The 18107-nt window shown below is 43.0% G+C and overlaps 2 protein-coding genes across 4 annotated transcripts in view; both read left to right on the top strand.

Moving 5' to 3' along the window:
* The window catches only part of LOC122084134 (dol-P-Man:Man(7)GlcNAc(2)-PP-Dol alpha-1,6-mannosyltransferase), a 52642-nt gene extending 38485 nt beyond the window's left edge, over positions 1-14157 (top strand). For all 3 annotated transcript variants that reach the window (XM_042652212.1, XM_042652213.1, XM_042652211.1), the window contains 5 exons: positions 12391-12490; positions 12720-12785; positions 13412-13505; positions 13588-13665; positions 13794-14157. In XM_042652212.1, the coding sequence (XP_042508146.1) occupies positions 12391-12490; positions 12720-12785; positions 13412-13505; positions 13588-13665; positions 13794-13808 (353 nt within the window). In that variant the 3' untranslated portion in view covers positions 13809-14157. The remainder of the gene's footprint in view (positions 1-12390; positions 12491-12719; positions 12786-13411; positions 13506-13587; positions 13666-13793) is intronic.
* Positions 6735-7484, top strand: LOC122084135 (probable ribose-5-phosphate isomerase 3, chloroplastic). Its single transcript, XM_042652214.1, has one exon. The coding sequence runs from the start codon at positions 6750-6752 to the stop codon at positions 7302-7304; it is 555 nt and encodes a 184-aa protein (XP_042508148.1). The 5' UTR covers positions 6735-6749; the 3' UTR covers positions 7305-7484.
* Positions 14158-18107: the final 3950 nt, after the last annotated feature.

Genomic DNA, 18107 nt, shown 5'->3' with positions numbered 1-18107 from the left:
GCGATGGGGGGGGGGGAACAATTTGAGCTCGGAGCTAACATCAGAGAAGATGGTATCCCAAATCATCTCCAAGGAGTGAGAGTTGGAGGTCCATCTACGGAGATTCCATCCAGATATGATTTATAGTGGCACAAAAGGCGAGCTTGCCCACAACATCACAAACTGAAGATCCAACAAAAGTCATGTCAACTCAGATCCATTCCCTATGAAGACCAAGGATACATCTAGAGGTAGGCCAACAACATTTGAGGACTCTTGTCCAGACAGAGAGGGCAAAAGGGCAACTAAAGATGAGGTGATCAAAGTCATCAAATCCATTCCAGCAGAGGCAACAAGAAGAGGGGATAGGGATGTGCCTAGAGAGGAGGAAAGGATTGGGTGGGAAGGAAATTGGAAAGGGTTCTCCAGGCAATGAAGCTATGGGGGAGGATGTGTCCAGGGAACTAGATGATTTTGCGCCCAGGGGCAAGGAAAAGGGATCTCCAAGCAGTGAAGCTATGGTTGAGAAGGAGCTGAAGGAGCTAGAGGGCGAGGGGGACCAAATGACTTTATCCCTTCTTCCAATGAGGGCACGGGGGCAAGGATTAAAGTATCGGTATCGGCCAGAATTAAGATACATATTGGAGGGTATCGTATTGTATCGTATCGTATTGGAGATACACTAAGACACACTAAAGATACACACAAAATGGATAGAAAACAGTTTTTTATACACTTTTGCATAAAAAAAAAATAGTTAAAAAAAGGCTATATATAACATGTATTATGTATAGACACTAAATAGAGAGTATCGCACTGAGAATCCAAGGCTTCTAGTTGTTTATGGGTGTAAAATCCTCATTCCCAACCTTGATTTCCAGTTTAGTTAGAGAAAAATGGGTGGCAGCAACTTTGGAACAAAAAACCCTCTCAAAAAATCGTGTTTTGTTGAAAAATGACCCATGTTATCCATTATATGACCGTAGCTATCGGTATGTATCATACGATACATATCAATACAAAATTATTTTAAAATTTTCATGTAGCATATCAGTAGTATTGTATCGATAAGGGCCGATATCGATACGGTATGATGCATACCGATACTTTAAACCATGCATGGGGGAGTGGGGGGAGGGAGGACCAAATAGCTTGGAGTGAGGGAGGAAAGGGGGAAGGGGGCAACTAATTCCCATCAAAGATGATGGGGGGATAGGGGAGTGTTAGAGCAAACACCAACAGATACGAAAAAATAAACCAAGACAAATCCGCACAACATAGAGATTTAACGAGGTTCACACACTGATGTGGTGTGCTACGTCCTCGAGTGAAGAAGAAGATGTTTCACTATATAGAAGAGAGATTACACCCACGCAGCGGCGAGAAAACTCGCTCTAAAAAACTAGCTCAAAAAACCCCTAAATTACCGTGACTTGCTCGACAAGACGATAGTACATCATATACTCCTCCAAGTGGCCATATGAGATTAGTGTTGGGCTCCGAGCTTGGGCTTATCGGCCCAACCTCTCTGCTTCCAGCACAGATCTCAGAAAACTTCCCATTTGGGTCACCACCAAAATATGTTGGAGCGGGTCATTCTTCAAAACGGGTCAAGAATTCGAGACAAACTTAACAGGGAGTTTCTAGGAATACTTGAGGACTAAATGGTATGAGAACTCACAACAAAGAGGAGAACCCCAGAAAGGTCCCAGTTATCAAGCCAGAGGGAAGTAAGAGGCCATCAGACATGGAAGAATGAATAGCTGTAAGAGCCTGAGGCCGTAGCTTGAGGATATTGCGCCGAACTCACGAGGAATCAAAATGGGGGAAATAGTCCAAAGGGAGTCCTTTTGAAGAAGGGAAGATTAAACCCAGGTAACCCAAATGTTCTTTTGTTTGGAAACTAGCTTCCAGATGAGTTTAAGTGTACCAATAGAATTGACATCTTGATTCTTTGACGTCATGACCCCCTTCTGAATTGGGGGCGCAGACAAGGACCAGCTGATGGGATGAAAGAATCTGGCAGAGTCTACTTCTTTCCAAAGAAAGGTGCGGAGGAGAGATTTAGTAGCCTTAATGGTGGAGAGGGGTAGCTAAAACACTTCTAACTAATAGGTGTAGTAGGATGGAGGACAGATCAAATGAGCTTTAGGCGATCCACATAGGAAAGAAGCCTTCCTTTCCAGAGATGGAGTATAATGTATAATTGATTATTAGATCTCATTGCTGGATGCTTTGGACCATGGATATGATACCATTTTATCCAAAATTTACAACGTAATGTAATATACTGTCAAGTTTGTAGTGCACATGAATATCATATCTTATATGCAACAACATAACTATTTTTGTAGCTCTCGATGCTCCCCCCTTGTCCTGCTTTCCCAACAAGGCAAGGCTTCATCGCGACAGCTTCAGGAGTCCCCCGGAAGCTCCCTTGCCTCTGTTTGCAATTCCAACGCCAGGTCACCCCCACCTGTTCAATCCTCTTCTATGCTGTCCAGATCTCGCCCACAATGGCACTCACCCCTACCTTGCTCTCCCAATAGGGGTAGGGCTATGCCACAACTTCACCAACGATCCGCTCCAGCTCAGTCACCCCCTTTTGCAGCTCGCTTGTGTCAGTTGTCTCTGTCTCCACTCTCTCTGTTTCCATCCCCCTCCTCCGGCTGGTATCTTGCCCCTCTCCTTGCCCTCCCCCTCACCCCATTCCCCCCTCCTTGCTCCTGTGCCCTCCCCTCCCCTCTTAAGTTACTGTAGGCATCACCACAGTTAACCTTGCTCTCGCCCTCCCTTTGCGACCGTCATTCCCTCTGAGGCTTTTTTGCCTTCCCATCCATCCCTCATAAATTGCTGGATCATCTGAAATGTCAAGGGTCTTAATTCCCTTGCCAAGTAATCCGAAGTCCGCCCCCGCATTTGATCCTCCCATCTATCCTTTGCTGCCTCTTAGAGACTCGAGTGCCCAAAGCTAATGCCTCCAGCATAGCTTCTTCTATTGCCCCCTCTTGGTCCTTCCTTTCGAACTGTTCTTCTTACCTCTCTGGAAGGATTTGGATCCTTTGAGAACCCTACCAAAATCTAAACTTTCATCTTTTCCTCCCAATTTATCCATCTCTTGATTGGGCCCCTTCTAATGGCATCTCCCTCTTCTTCATTGCTATTTATGGCCTCAATCGATCCTCGGATCTTGTCCCCCTTTAGGAGGACTTCAGACTCTTAACCCCTCAGGTTGGCTCCCATCCTTGGGGCTGGGGAGGCGATTTCAATGTGGTCTGGTATGCCCATGAGAAGTTTGGCGGATATGAGATTGTCCCCTCATCTGTGGAAGCCTTTAACTCCTGTATTGAGGACTCTAGCTTAGATGACCTTCATTGGTCTGGCATCAAGTTCTCATGGCATAACAACCATTCTGGCCACAACTGCATTGCGTGTAAGCTAGACCATGTCCTAGTCAATGAAGAATGTCTTTCTTCCTTCCCTTCCTCCCATGCCACCATCGACCCCCTTGTATCTCAGATCACAAGTCCCATCTCCTTGTCTCCTTTGGTCCCAAGCCTTTCAATTCTTTGATATGTGGTCTTTCCACTCGAACTTCCTATTGTCAAATCTGCTTGGGTGAAACCTATCCATATGTCCTCCCCTCTCATCCGCTTTGCCCTTAAGCTCAAAGCCGTCAAGGCTGTCCTCAAGGACTGGAACTCCTCTATAGTTGGCCTTATTTATACCAAGGTCTCAGCTAGCAGAAACAAGCTTGCCTCCATCCAAATCCAGCTCCAGACTGAACTCCTTAGCCCTCCCTTGCCTTGGAAGAAAAAGAGGCCTCCTTGGAGCTTGCCTCCCTCTTGGCCCAGGAAGAGAGCTTCCTCAAGCAGAAATCCTGCATCAAATGGCTTGAGCTTGGAGATTCCGACTCATCTTATTTCCACAAATCCCTGAAAGCCAGGACTAACACCAACCTATCCCACAACTTTTGGCTAGAGATGGGACCTCCCTCTCTAACCTGGCTGCAATTAAGACTGAAAGTGTATCCTTCTTCAAGGATATTTTCTACCCCCACCCCATACTCCTCCCACCCATCCCCCCTGCCCCGCTCCTCACAAATTTATTCCCAGTCACCATATCCCCTCCCTCTTGGCCATTCCTTCTAACCAGGAGATACTTATTGCCTTCCATTCCCATAAATCCAACAAAGCACCATGTCCTGATGGCTTCAGTATGGGTTTTTTCTCCTCTATTGGGACATCTTATGTGATGATCTCATCAATGCCATAAAAAATTTTCTTCTTTAACCCCTCCCAAATTCAATCGATCAACCACACCTTCCTTTATCTTATCCCCGACCCTCCTTTATGGCTGACTTCAGGCCTATCTCCCTCTGCAACCTTCTGTATAAGTTCATCATGAAAGTCTTTCCCAATGGTATCCACTCCATCATCGACTCTCTCTTCAGTATCAGTTAGTTGGCTTTCATTGCCGGCAGGAGCATTGCGAACAACATTCTCCTTTGTCACGAGATGGTTCGTGGATTCGACAGGAAATTCTATTCCTCTGCAGCCCTCCTCAAGATTGACATCCATAAGGCCTTCAATTCCATCCGATGGGAATTCATCTCCCAAGTTCTTCTTGCCATGTCTTTCCCCCCTCCTTTGTTAATTGGATCCATTGTTGTGTCTCCTCTCCTAAGTTTTTCGTTCTCGTCAATGGTTCTCCAGCTGGATACTTCTCCTCCTCAGTCGGTATTAAGTAGGGCTGCCCCTTTCCCCTCGTTTTTCTGCCTTGCGCTTGAGGTTCTCTCGAGATCCATCCAGTCCAACACTGACAACCTCCTTATTTCCTTGATTCCCAAATGCAAAGCCTCTAAGCTCACTCACCTTGCTTTTCCTGATGATCTCATGATTATCTCCAAGGCGGATGAGACGTCCATCCAAACAATTATGTCCTTCCTCCTCTCCTTTGAATCTCTTTTAGACCTCTACATCAATCTGGTTAAATCCCACCTCTTCCTTGTGGGTGTTTTGGACTCTTGTAAAGCTCACCTCCTCAAGCTTACTGGTTTCTCCCTTGGGTCTTTGCCTATCCAGTACCTCGGCCTCCCCCTCATCTCCTCTAGGCTTACCAGCCATCATTGTTTTCCCATACTCAGTCGTATTTGCAAAAGGCTATGGCTCTGGAAAGGTAAGCTCTTGTCCTATGTGGGCTGCTTGGTCCTCATCCGATCAGTCTTCCAATCTTTTTACATATACTGGTCAGGAGTTTTCCAGCTTCCAAATCAATAGTCAAATCAATCGAATCCCTCTTTTTTCTTACTCCTATTTGTGGAAAGGTTCTGATTCTCCTGAATTCTTCCATCCCATCAAATGGTCCTTTATTCGCCTTCCTAAGGTGGAAGGTGGCCTTGGCCTGAGAAGAATCAAAGACATCAACTTTGTTGCCATTCTCAAGCTGATCTGGTGGTTTCCAATCAGCCCAGTGTCTGGGTCAGTTGGGTCTACTCTTCTCTCCTCCGCAAGGACTCCCTCTGGACTGCTTCCATTAACCCCAACTCTTCTTGGGTTTGGCGCAAGATCCTCCTAGCCAAGCCCCTTGCCCTGCCATCCATTCGATCCCAAATTGGCAATGGTGAAGGCACCACCTTGTGGCTCAACAATTGGCATCCTGCTGGCGTGCTATACACGATCGTGGACAATATAGCCGTCTATTCATCCGGTCTTCCTGTCATCAAAGGTCTCCTCCATCATCTCCCTTGGAAATTGGTCTCCCTTACCCATATCTCATCCCTCGATGCCATCTGGCAATCTCTCCCTTCCCTGCCTCCCCCTTCCTCTAAGGTTGACCGCCCCATCTGATCCCTCTCTTCCTTAGGCTGCTTCTCCTCTACCTCGGCCTAGAACACGTTGTTCGATCTGCCTTCCCTCCATTCCTTGGCATAATGTTGTTTGGTTCATTGCCCACATCCCTCGCCACAGTTTCACTATCTGGAGAGCTCTCTCCAATTGCCTTCCCACCCAAGCCTTCCTCGTCTACCACCATAATTCAGTCTCTCCATCTTGCTGCCTCTGTTGGAATGGAATGGAAGACATTAACCACCTTTTCTTCGAATGCGCTTCCTCTGCCCGCATTTGGGTGTGTCGTCTCTAAGTGTTGGCTTGCCCCTTCCCTTTCAGAGAGAGTGGTTATGGCTTGATATGACTTTTCTGGAAAATCCATTTGTGACACCACCGGAAGCTTGCTTTTGGAGCTACTATCAATCACATTTGGATGGAGCACAACCTTCGTAGATGAACCTCCAACTCTAGATCTTTTGATAAGATTTGGAAGGCCATCTACTTTGACGTTCCCTCAAAACTTGGTTCTGCCCCCCCCCTCATTAGATCGTTGTTGATTCCCCGAGGAACAAGCTCATTGTTGTCTCCTGGGGCTTGCCTCTGTTTATTATTTTGCTCTCCCTTGCTTTCTAGGGTTGTATCACCCCCCGGGCCACTGGCTTTGTATATCCCCCCTGTTTCCTTGCTTTTAATTTAGAGGAAATTTCACTCCCCTCCCCTGAGTGTTTTATTTATTATACTCCCATCCCCTGTGAAGTTTAAAATTACAAATTTATCTCTCCGAAATTGTAGATTCTATAATCGTACCCTAACCGTGAGTGACCCACTGTTAAGTGATGAATCATGTTGTACAATTGCTCTTTAAACCCCAAAATATCCTAGTCCAATTGAGATTACCTAATTTCCCTCAACCATTAGGGTCATATTCTTCCATGAAGAAACATGGTGGGCGTACCCACAGCAAAGCATACAGCCAAACAAGCCACCTCACTGGGTATTCCCATTTCTCTGCTTGATGACCACCCACATATCGATCTTGCCATCGACGGCCCCGATGAGGTCGACCCACAACTCAATTTGGTGAAGGGATGTGGTGGTGCTCTCCTGAGAGAGAAGATGGTGGAGTTTGCTTTGGACAAGTTCGTTGTGGTGGCCGATGAGAATAAATTGGTTGATGGTTTAGGTAGTAGTGGTCTAGCTGTGCCGGTCGTGGTCGTGCAGTTTTGCTGGAAGTACAACTTGAAGAAGTTAGAGAAATTGTTTAAGGAAGAAGGCTGCAAGGCTAAGCTCAGAGTGAATGCAGATGGGAAGCCCTATCTTACTGATAATTCAAACTATATTGTTGATTTGTTCTTCAAGACTCCAATCAAGGACGCGGCAGCAGCAGGGAAAAAGATGTCGGGATTTGAAGGAGTGGTGGAGCATGGATTGTTTCTCGACATGGCCTCTGTGGTTATTATTGCCGGGACGGAAGGAGTGAGCATGAAGGTTAAGTGATTTTTGAATTGTGGGGTGAGAAATTAGAACTATCATTGTTTCTCAATTCCCATATATTTTCCTTTTCTTCTTCTGTCTTTTTTCGTATCCTTCAATTCCTCTCTTTTGGGTACAATTTTAGGTTTGTAAAATTTAGTTGGATCAAATGGATATTTAATTAGAAAATTTATATTCTATATCTTCAGATTCACTGGGATCTCCTGAATTTCATTATTGGTCAATAAACCTCGAAAACACAAGAAAGTGAGAAAGCCCCTTTCACTTGAACTGTTCTTTCTTAGCTATTCTCCTTTCACTTTTGCTCAAGTCAAAATCGACTGATCTACCATCGTCAAAGGGGATGGGGTAAAAAGGGCATTTAACATATGATACTAACAGTGTTAACACCATAGGGTACGCTTGTAATTTTAAACTTCGCAGGGGATGTGAGTGTAATAAATGAAACATTAAGGGGTGGGGAGTGAAATTTCCTCTTTAATTTAATTATTCATCCAAAAAATAAAACATGACAATTTTTTTTTGGATGAATAAAAAATTCATTGCCAAAGGAAGAAAGCGTGGGGTGGGGGAGAAACAATACAAGTAGAAACCAAGGCCCTGCCTTTATAGACGGAAAGAGGAAGGGGCATGCCTCCAATAAACTACAAACAAACAAACCCAGAGAGATGGTGCACAAAGAGGGGGCCAAAGAGAACAATGATCTAACAAGAACAAAAAAAGGAAAAAATACCCAAATCTAGACATTGCAGACCATCTTAAGAGAATGCTCTCAAATCAGAAATTGTAGATAGCCCCATTAAATTCAGGCTTGCCACCAAATCACAACAAAATGGCACCACAGATATCCCATCTCTATCGAAGGCCAAAACCCTCCTTCTCCAAGGCAGCAGAAGACAACATGATGAAGCTTAAAAAGAGAGCAAACTTTGTCCTTATAGGATGAGGGATAAAGACCTCAAGAAATCCAAATGAGCCACAAATTCATCAAGTAGGGAGCGATGGGAGAGGAGAGCCTCTCTGGGCTGGGAAATGAAGAGGCCAGGTGGGACAACTTCTTAGGATAAGGAGGGGAGCTTATATGACGCCGTTGGTAAAATACGAATGGAGGGATGGTGACCAGCGGAGGGAGGAGTACCCGACAATAACTATACAGAGGAGGGTGGGGATCACCCTGCTAGCTAGGAAGAGTAGGAGAGCAAAGCTGGAATGGGCGGGAGAGCCGTGGGTGGTGGAAGTGGATGGGTCAAATGGTTGGGGCACTGGGTCCTTAACCAAGACCGAGAGAAGGGGGGGTAGCAGGTGCTTCACTTAGACCATGAGACCAGTCCAAAATCGAATCCGAGAGGAGGGTGGAGTCAGGGGCTGCAAGGGTGCAAGGTTGGCTATAAGAGAAGGGCCTGAGGAGAGAAAGGCATGTGGGATGGACCAAGGATGAAGAGGGCCCGAAGGGCCAAAGGGGCCAGACCAGCCGAAGGATTTATCAAAGATGGCAAATGGACTTATTCATCACAGATAGGGGAGTGGGTTGAAGAGATGGAGGGATAAAATGGGATGATGGGGGGACAAAAGGGGTGGGGCCCACAAAAGGAAGGGGTAGAAGGAGGGAAGAAGAGGTGCTAGCTAGGAGTTTTTCAAAGGGGCAGGGTTTTTGGAATAGGAAGGGGAACTCTCACGAGGGAATGGTGGAGGAGCAGAGCAAGGGAGACACAAGGTTGGTTGCGTTGACTGACTCGTAAAAGGGTCAAAATGGGATGCCGACAAGTCAGGGGGCAAGAAAGATGGAGATTGCAGGCCAGAGTGTCTGCGCAAGCTTCGGGAACAAGGTCCAGACTGTCGCCAATGGGAGGAGAGTTTGAACTGCTGAGGGACCATGAGGGGAACCAATCAGCGGGCCTTCCAAGGCTAGGCTGTTTTCGGTGTCCTCGCTAGGCTACAAGACAAAGAACAAGTTGTGACCGGAAGTACTAGACTGCAGAAGGTTATCAAGCAGATGAGTGAGAGGGCCCTTGGAATGGCCACAAATAGAATCAGATGAAGGAGCTCAATAGCGATCCTTTGCAAGAAGACAAGATTTCTAACAACCTCTGCTAGGTGAGCAATGGACGATCGACTCAAGAGCAAGAGAAGAGGGCGGACGGTTTAATGGTGTGGACACTGGTTGAGCAGGGTTAGAAGGAGTGGGAGTGTGCTAGTTAAGGAAAGACTTAACGCTGGAAGGAAAATCCACTCTCATCACAACCATTATCAAGGAAGGAGGGGGGGCCAATGGCGGTGACCTCAACACAGATTCATCCGTAGCAAATGCAGAGCTATTCTAGGAGGATTCAGTTTTGGCAAGGGAAGGAAATGCAAATACAACCCGCTCGTGCGACAAAAAGCTTAGTCATTAAAGGCACATTTTCTGCTATAAGCCATGTTCAAAAACTCGCCAAAATCTCGATTTTTTTTTTTTTGTACCGAGACAAAAGGGCATACGAAATGTAAAAGTACATAATTTCGGTCATCTCGGCCCAAAAAATCATTATTTCGTCGAAATTTTGGCCATCTCGGTCATTTTGTTTTGTTCATTTCGCTAATTTCGGCCACTTCAGCCATTAGAACCCCAAAATGGCCAGCAAAACGCATAGGAAGAAGTACACCATTTCGATGAAATTTCAGTATTTCGGTGGTTTTGAAACTACCGGAACACTAAAACGAAACGAGTTCTTGAACCTTGGTTGTAAGCATCTAACTTTTCACAAGCTGAAACTCAGGGTCTAAACCAGAAAGAAACTTGGCAACTTGCAACTTGGAACTCTGTGCTTTGAGATTTTAACACTTCAAGATAAGTAGGGATCATGGTTCTAAAATTTGGATCAGATTTTCCTGTATCGGCCGGATTGGATCGGTATCAGCCCTTGATCGATCCCCGATCATGACCGATCTGATCCCGATACATGGGTACAGCCCAAGGGTAGAAACATAATAAAAACTGATTTTTATTAATAAGTTGGGGTAAATCTGTCCGATATGGTCGGATCCTAGCCAATCCGAATCAGTATCGGCCTTGACCAACCCCAAGTTTTAAAACCTTGGTAGTTGGTAGAGATAGCCTGATAGACATTTGATTCTACCCATATACCCTCTAGGGCAATGTAATATTCATCTACTGATTTTCCGTTTTGCTCGAAAGATAAAATCTTCTCGTATAAGTCATAAACTCATGATAAATTCTTGTCTTGCGAATAAATCTACCTTAGGTTATCGCAGCACCTTTAGTAGTAGTGTGGAACATGGTATTAGCAGCTATTGATGGTTTCATGCTATTCCACAATCATACAAGCAACGTACCATTCTCACATATCTAGTCTTTGTGCTTGATATCAGTTGAAGGAGGGAAAGAAGTCAAATAATCAAGTTTGCCTTCGGCATTGACATATTCTTTGACAGCCTATGCCCAGAGAAGATAATTTGGGGCTCCATTCAACTTGACTGAAGTAATTTGAATATTGGCAGTCCACAAAAGATTAGAATCGACCAATGTAACCAGACTGGTATAACTTCAGCCCACAGAGTAGAAAAACCAATAACTGCAGAAAATCAGAATTCCAGCTTCCAAAACAAACACCGCAAGGTAAAAACTCACAATCCACAAGTCTGTTGTGTTCACGATTCTAATCAAGTAGGCACTTTAAGTAGTAGGGTAAAATTCCAGAAACTGAACCATCCAACGATTAGATATGTTTCTGTAATGATCAATCAGAAAAAGAAACTCAACAATTCCAGATTTTGAGAAACTGCCAACATTAACCAAATTCCAGGTCTGATATGAACCAAATTTTGATCGAAGGAGGAGACTGGTTACTAGATATACAACTCAATGCAACAACTCAGCCTTATCCCAACTAAATGGGTCAGCTAGACTGGTTACTAGATATAAACCCCAGAATTTCTCAGGCAATTAATGGTTATATATGGAGATATAACCAATTTATAGTTGCAGCAAAAGGGGCAGAAAACGGGGGAACCACTAGTCAGATTTAACTGCAGTAACCCAGCAGTATCTCCAGATCTGCTAGGCCTCAATAGATGATGATGATGATGTTCTTAATATCCACAGAACAGAAGCAGAAAAAGGATGACCAAATCAGAGATCAATAGTCACATACTGTTGGATAGAATGAAAGAGAAGAGATGTCCATGAGCAAAAACCCTACCATGTATAGGGCAGAAAACAGACTCCAGCCAGCAGTTCATGTATCCAGCAGCAAGTAATCAGCCTATAAACCCTAGTTATTCATGGTCCTTCTAGTTTAAGAGGAACAACCCAGCATCGGTTGCTGCGGATCAAAAAATAAGAGAAATCTGAAAGGAACTCTCAAAACTGAAAATTAGGGTTTACAAGTAGTGATCAAATCTGATCTGATACCATGTAACAAGATCAAAACATGTTACAACAGTAACTGCAAGGAGAATGAAGAAGAAAAGAGAGAAGAATAGAGAAGAACTAGCTAGGGGAGAAAACCTAGCTCACTGCTTTTTGTGTATGTCTCTATCCTGAGCCCATGGTTTTAAGTATCCTTCTGAGTCCACCGATACGTATTGTATCTTTAAGGTACCGATATGATACCTAAAAAAACTTTGGTATTAGTCATGTAAGAACCACATCCTGTATATATAATCAATTGAATGCACGTGTCTCGTTGTAGTTTATTCTCTTCTACTTATTTATAGTGTTTTATGTTTCAAAACTGTATCTTGCATATATCCTAAGCATTTCCATATCTTTCTTGATTTCCACACGTATCTTGCATCTCTCCAATACGATATACAGTACATCTCTTAAAACCACCTTTCCGATACAATACCCGATACCGATTATTTAACCCTTGCCTGATCCTAGGTAAGTATTATATTTCGTGCACTTAAAATGAAAAACTGGGTTGATCTGGAGTCAGTCCCTCTGACAATTGGACTATCCTTTCCATTTTTTCAGAACTTGGAAATAAAGCATTGGTAGAAATATTACTATTGAAAGTTCTCTGATATTCATATATTCACAAAGTCTCGGATTATGTTTGTTTATTGGTTGGTGTTTCCTCAACAGGCCTTGACACCGTTGTGGTGAAAGAAACGTGGGTTCACATCGACTCCTTTTCAGCAATGAATGGGATATCCCGTTTTTCAGAAAATGATTTCCCATGGCGGTATGCTTTTTTAATTCAGTTGTAGCTTCACTTATCATTATACCTGGTGGTACATACCTTGTGCAATTAGTTGAGACTAAACCTAGTTGAGTTGATAGGGCTCATTATCATACATGGAGAACTATTTTTTGCTTCCGTCCGTTTCCCCAGATTTTCTTCACTGTACTGAAAATTTGTTCTGTTATACCTTGGTTCTGTTCCTATAAGAAATAGCTTCTTGTGAAAACAGGTATTCCAAAGAAGAAGGGATTGCCATGGAAGAATTTCGTAACAGAAATTTCACCTACCTTCTGAAGTGAGTTTTCCTTTGACTATCCTTATAAAAGCAGTATAAATGGAGTGCCTGAACCCCACCCCCATCCTCTTCCTCTCAGAAGTTGATATTCTGCTCCTATTTTTGACATCAACACAGTACCTGTAATTTTAAAGTTTGATCTAAAACAGCCATGTGCAAACTTATGTTAATGAATGAGCTCACAAATCAATGGGAGTTGTCTTAGAAAATCTCAACTGCTGCATCATAACATCAATTGATTTCTTTATTTTTTGGTAAAATTAAATGATTTCTTGTTCAGATCCAGAAATTCTGACCTTTTTAATTTAACTACGGTTGAAGCCATATTCATTTTGTGTAGCCGACCCCATTTAGTTGGGATAAGGCTCAGCTGTGTTGTTGTTGTTGTTGTGTTGTCAAATTGTGTCCTGTATCCATCTTGTATCCACAGAATGCTGGTATTATGGCCATATAGTATGATTCACATACACCCTCTGGGGTTTTGATGGATATGGCATTGAAGGTGCAAATATTGGATTCTGTTTCTTATACATAGATATAGAAGATGACATTTTATTCATATGGAAAAAGGGTGCCATCTCATAGATCTTTGATTCTGAAAATTGTTTTCCTTGTCTCTGTGATAGTGAGCATGCTGACATTGATGGTTTCAAGTGTTTATTCTCCGTAAAGGGGTTCTCAAAGGCTCGTCTTCACATTGGCTTCCCTCCCATTTTTCTGGTAAAGATTAAAAAACCCCATCTGTCGTTAATGGTGACTGACAGCAGTGCTGACTAGGTGGACTTCTATGTCGTATCTACAGCTGAAGGAGCCTAAAGTATTTATTCATGGGAATATGAGAAGCCAAGATGCCCTTTACTTAAAATGGCCTGGCTGCAAGGTATGTTCATACACATTTGGCTGGTTGAAGTTTCAAGGAACAACTTGTAATGGATTAGCACCTAGATTAAATATTGATTTTCTTGGTTAGTAATTAAGCATTAAACCATTTCCTTCTGGTTGCTACAGAAGGACATCATCTGAAAGCTCTGACAAACCCAACAAGCTTAAATTAACGGAGCGATGAATCATTAATCATCTCAAAGGTCAATGATGGGTAGCAAGAAAACCCAACAGTAGAATACTTCTTCAGTGAGAGCTGTGCAATTTTATTGATGTATTCAAGTATAAATCGTGTCAATGAGGCCAGAGGATATGTATAGGTTTTGATACCGCTGGAAATATGAAATATTGATACGCCATTGTGCTTTACACTGAGAAGGGGGATGGGGTCCTTTACATATTAAAATAAAATTGTGTTATATAATTATTCAATTACCAAAATGCAAACACAGAATACTACTTCTATCCTCCACTCGTGGGGTATTAAGCATCTTGACTGTAGAGTGTATGTGGATGGTGACGACACACTTTTTTCATCTTTTGGGGTGAATCTCTGTGCGCTCCCTTTCTAAAGGTTACCAGTAGTTGACTTGAAAAAACATTATGAACTGAAGCATGTGTTTGATATCTGAAATCTAGTCAGGACCTTTTTGAATCACGGTTGAGTATCAGACTCTTGGTTCCAGAGTTTGAAAAAGGCTTCTGAAGTAAACCAGCCTAGCTGCTAATGGATCAATCCAAATCAGAAAGTCATATTAGGGGAGCTACCAGAGTGTAGAATTGGTTATCTGTCTTTATTGGCTTCATGTTTACTTGGACCTTACCAAAATTGAAGTATATCTGTGAAATCTATACCATAAAATGGTAGTGACACTGGCAACCAATATTTGTTGAACCATCTCTTTTTTTTTTTCTTTTTTCTTTTTTTAAAGAAATTCCATTAGATAAAAAGGTTATGGGCAAGGGGTGGTATGCCACTGGTATATGGTAAACTAGTGGACAGCACCAATTGGGTGCCGGATGAGGTATCATATAGGAGGGGTAGGGTGGTCATTTCAAAAGGGGAAGAGAGATACACAGTGGGTGTTATCTTACCAGCTTTCAGAAGTTTACATCTTTTATGCATAACAAGGTTGGTGATACGCTTAAACAAAAGTACGATGTCATTAGACTGCTTAGGACAAAATATTGCCAAAGAGAGGGATTTATAAGCATCAAAAAATAAAAGTATAGCGCTAAATGGCCAGGAGAAGGTACTGAAATCCACTACCATGTTATGCATTTCCTTCTAATCACTCTAGATTTCAGATATCATCCAACCTTTCTCTTTGGTTAATTTAAGGCCATAGAAAAAACATTGGGTTTTCTGTGCCAATGCTTTTTATTGCCATAATATAATCTACACAAATTAAGACAAGACAACCTTGAATAAGAATGCCACATGCCCAACCTAAAATATGGTTAAAAGAATCGGAAACTCTAGCACAAAATAAAATAGAAGAGTGTAGGAGTGGCAAGGACAGCAAGCTCTTGGATATAAAGCATGTGTGCTTAATAGGTCCAATAGAGCAAAGAGGCTCATCGAAGTGAGGAGATAAACACAGATATGCAATTGAACGATTAATATTAGACATAACAGAAATGGGATTAGGTTTAGTATGAAGACCACTTGATTCATATGGGAACATATAAATATGAAGTAATCATTAAAATGCTAAAGAACCAGTGATGATCCTGTTCAGGAATCATAGAGAAAAAGAAGAGCATAATCAGATCCAAGACCGAATGACTAGCAAGGCTTTCCGTTTTCAGCCATCTCTTATATCCACACAATATGCTAAAGTGTTTTATTCCCTTCCTTTAGATTTTTGTGTTAATCTTGAGAGTCATGTCCCAGATATGTTGACCCCTCAAAAGGCTTAGTGATAAAACTGAATTTTGCTATTGTGTTTTAATTTGGTTAGAGCATTATCATATGGGAAATGACAAATGGGAGAGACCCTACCACATCAAATGACTGGGGATTGAATGAGACCAGAGGAGGCTCTCTGTTATCACTTTCCTTTCATTTTCTAATTTGATAAGATAAGGCTTCTCAGTCCTTTTCCATCAATGTAGCATTCATAGAAAACTAAGGCTGCGTTTGATATAGATTCTTAAAATGCTAGGTCGATAATGCATTCTAAGAAATCGCACCAAACACATCATTTTTTTAAATAGAAGAAAATCATATAGCATCATAACGTGAACAATTTGAACAAGAAATTAGACATGATTGATATGGGAAGAAAAAATAAGAGTGGTCAAATCTGGAACAAACCAATGTCGAGCAGGTACAGAGAGGATAAGGTACCTATCAGAATCATGATCCACATGTGACTTGCATTTCTTTAATTACCAAAATCACAGAACAAGATTTTGTCAATTAAGGGCATCCAAACAAATCACAAGAAACTTTGTTTCCTAATTCAGTAATTTATCTACTCTGCACTCAAGTAGGAAGAGTCATACATATGGCTAAGGGCTACTTTCCGGCCCACCCCCACGGATAGAGATTCATAATTTAGCAAGGGATATCAAACATTGAATGAATTAAAAGCTGAAAGCTATCACCCACCAAGAAAGAAACCAATTCAACAAAAGTTGTACCTGCCCAGACAGGAGGGAATGAGTCAGAAAATCAAGTCAGATTTTGAGCTTACGAGAATTATTTTGAGCTTAATTGGTACAATTTTCAAGCTTGAAGGAAGGAGTCATTTTGTTATGTGAGCTTTGTAGCTAGTTTGGTATTGTGAGTAGATGTGCTTATTATTGTGTGCAGGAAATCCTTAGTGCATGTGACTTGGGTGGAATCTTTTAGTCTATGTAACTTAGATACCCAATCCGAAGGGATTGTGATTGGATTGTGTAAGACTCGATTCTTATCATATAGTGGAAGAAATTCTTGGTCTATGTGACTTGGGTGAAAATCCTTAGTTTGTGCGACCTAAATTGTAATACCCTACTTCTTAAACCCGGTCTGATTACTCGGTTGACCCGGTTTAATTATGCAGGACCCGAACCGGAGAGAGTTAGAGCGGGCTCCTTATGGACTATGATGGCAAGGGTGACCTTAAACACCGGCTGGCCCGACAAGTCCGAGCCAGTGCCAGAAGAGACGGGAGTACCCAAGCCGTGTACATGCACCTACCATAAGGCCATGTACGGATAAAGCAGGTATTGTAGCCGTATATTAAGGTGTATACGTATATTACATCGTATGCCAGGGGTGGGGTTCGCGCCGAGGCCCGAACTCTGTCAAAATCCCAAGTTTTGGCCCTTAGGTGGGCGGACAGGTGGGCGCACCCACCCACCTGAGTGACCCATCCATGTGAACTATTTAGTTATTTAAGAAGTATATATATAGCATTTATGATTTTCTTTTCTTTTCATTTATGACACTCGTACGTTGGTGAGGATAGTAAAGAGGAGAGAGAAAAGAAAGGGAAGAAGAAGGGAAGAGAAGGAAGAGGAAGAAGAGAAGGATTTCAGCGGCGCCGAAGCTTGATCTTCCCAATCCGGCGCCGGAAGAGTGATCTTCAACACTAGATCTACATTTAGAGGTAAGCAAAGTTGGTTTCCTTAAACATTCACCATACCCAAGCATAAACCCTTGATTCGAGTAGGGTTTCTTGAGATCTTGTAAATCCCCGTTGAAATGATGAATCTAAGGTTTAATAAATGATTTATGTGTTGATCTTGAAGGATTTGAAGAGGTATTGACAAGGTTGGAGAAGAATTGTGGGTTTGAAGTGATTTTGAGGGTTTGAAGGTGTTCTTGAGCAAAGAAGGTAAGATGGCTTCCCATCACTTGAATCTAACCTAGATCTAGGTTAGAACCATCCTATAAGACATTGGAAGTATGAAGAATGGGTTGGGAAAAGCCCCATTTGAATCCCCAAAGAATGGAGGAAGTTGGGAAGAAACAATAGTTTTTCCGCCAAGACCGGTGGGCCATCTGGCCCGCCTGTGGGCACCCGCCTGAGAGGGCAGGGCTTCGGGCACAACCGACGGGCTAGACCGGCGGGCTAACCGGCGGGCAGGTTGCCCGCCGGTCTTAGTAGGCCCCCTGGCCCAACCGGCGGGCCAGACCGACGGGCCAACCTGCCAGCCAGGCCAGACCGGTGGGCCAAACTGGTGGGCCAGACAGGTGGGTTGTCTGACCCACCTGTGAGGCCCCGAATGTGATTCTTACGTCCGATTGGACCCAAATCAGACGTGTGACTTCCTTTTAGGATTTTAAATATGATCGTGTCATTGGATCGTGTTAATTTTGATTCCAAAATGGTGAAGTACTAACCCCGCTCAATCATGTTAAGTTCACCAAATCCTACGCTTCTCGCACCGGATCTCTCTCGTACCGAACGGGAATCCTTGTACACTACAGGTAAGTGGGGAGAG

Source organism: Macadamia integrifolia, chromosome 7 (assembly GCF_013358625.1).
Source record: "Macadamia integrifolia cultivar HAES 741 chromosome 7, SCU_Mint_v3, whole genome shotgun sequence".
Classification (NCBI taxonomy): Eukaryota; Viridiplantae; Streptophyta; class Magnoliopsida; order Proteales; family Proteaceae; genus Macadamia; species Macadamia integrifolia.
Note: the sequence above shows the minus strand (reverse complement) of the source record. Positions and strands in the feature narration are given on the sequence as shown.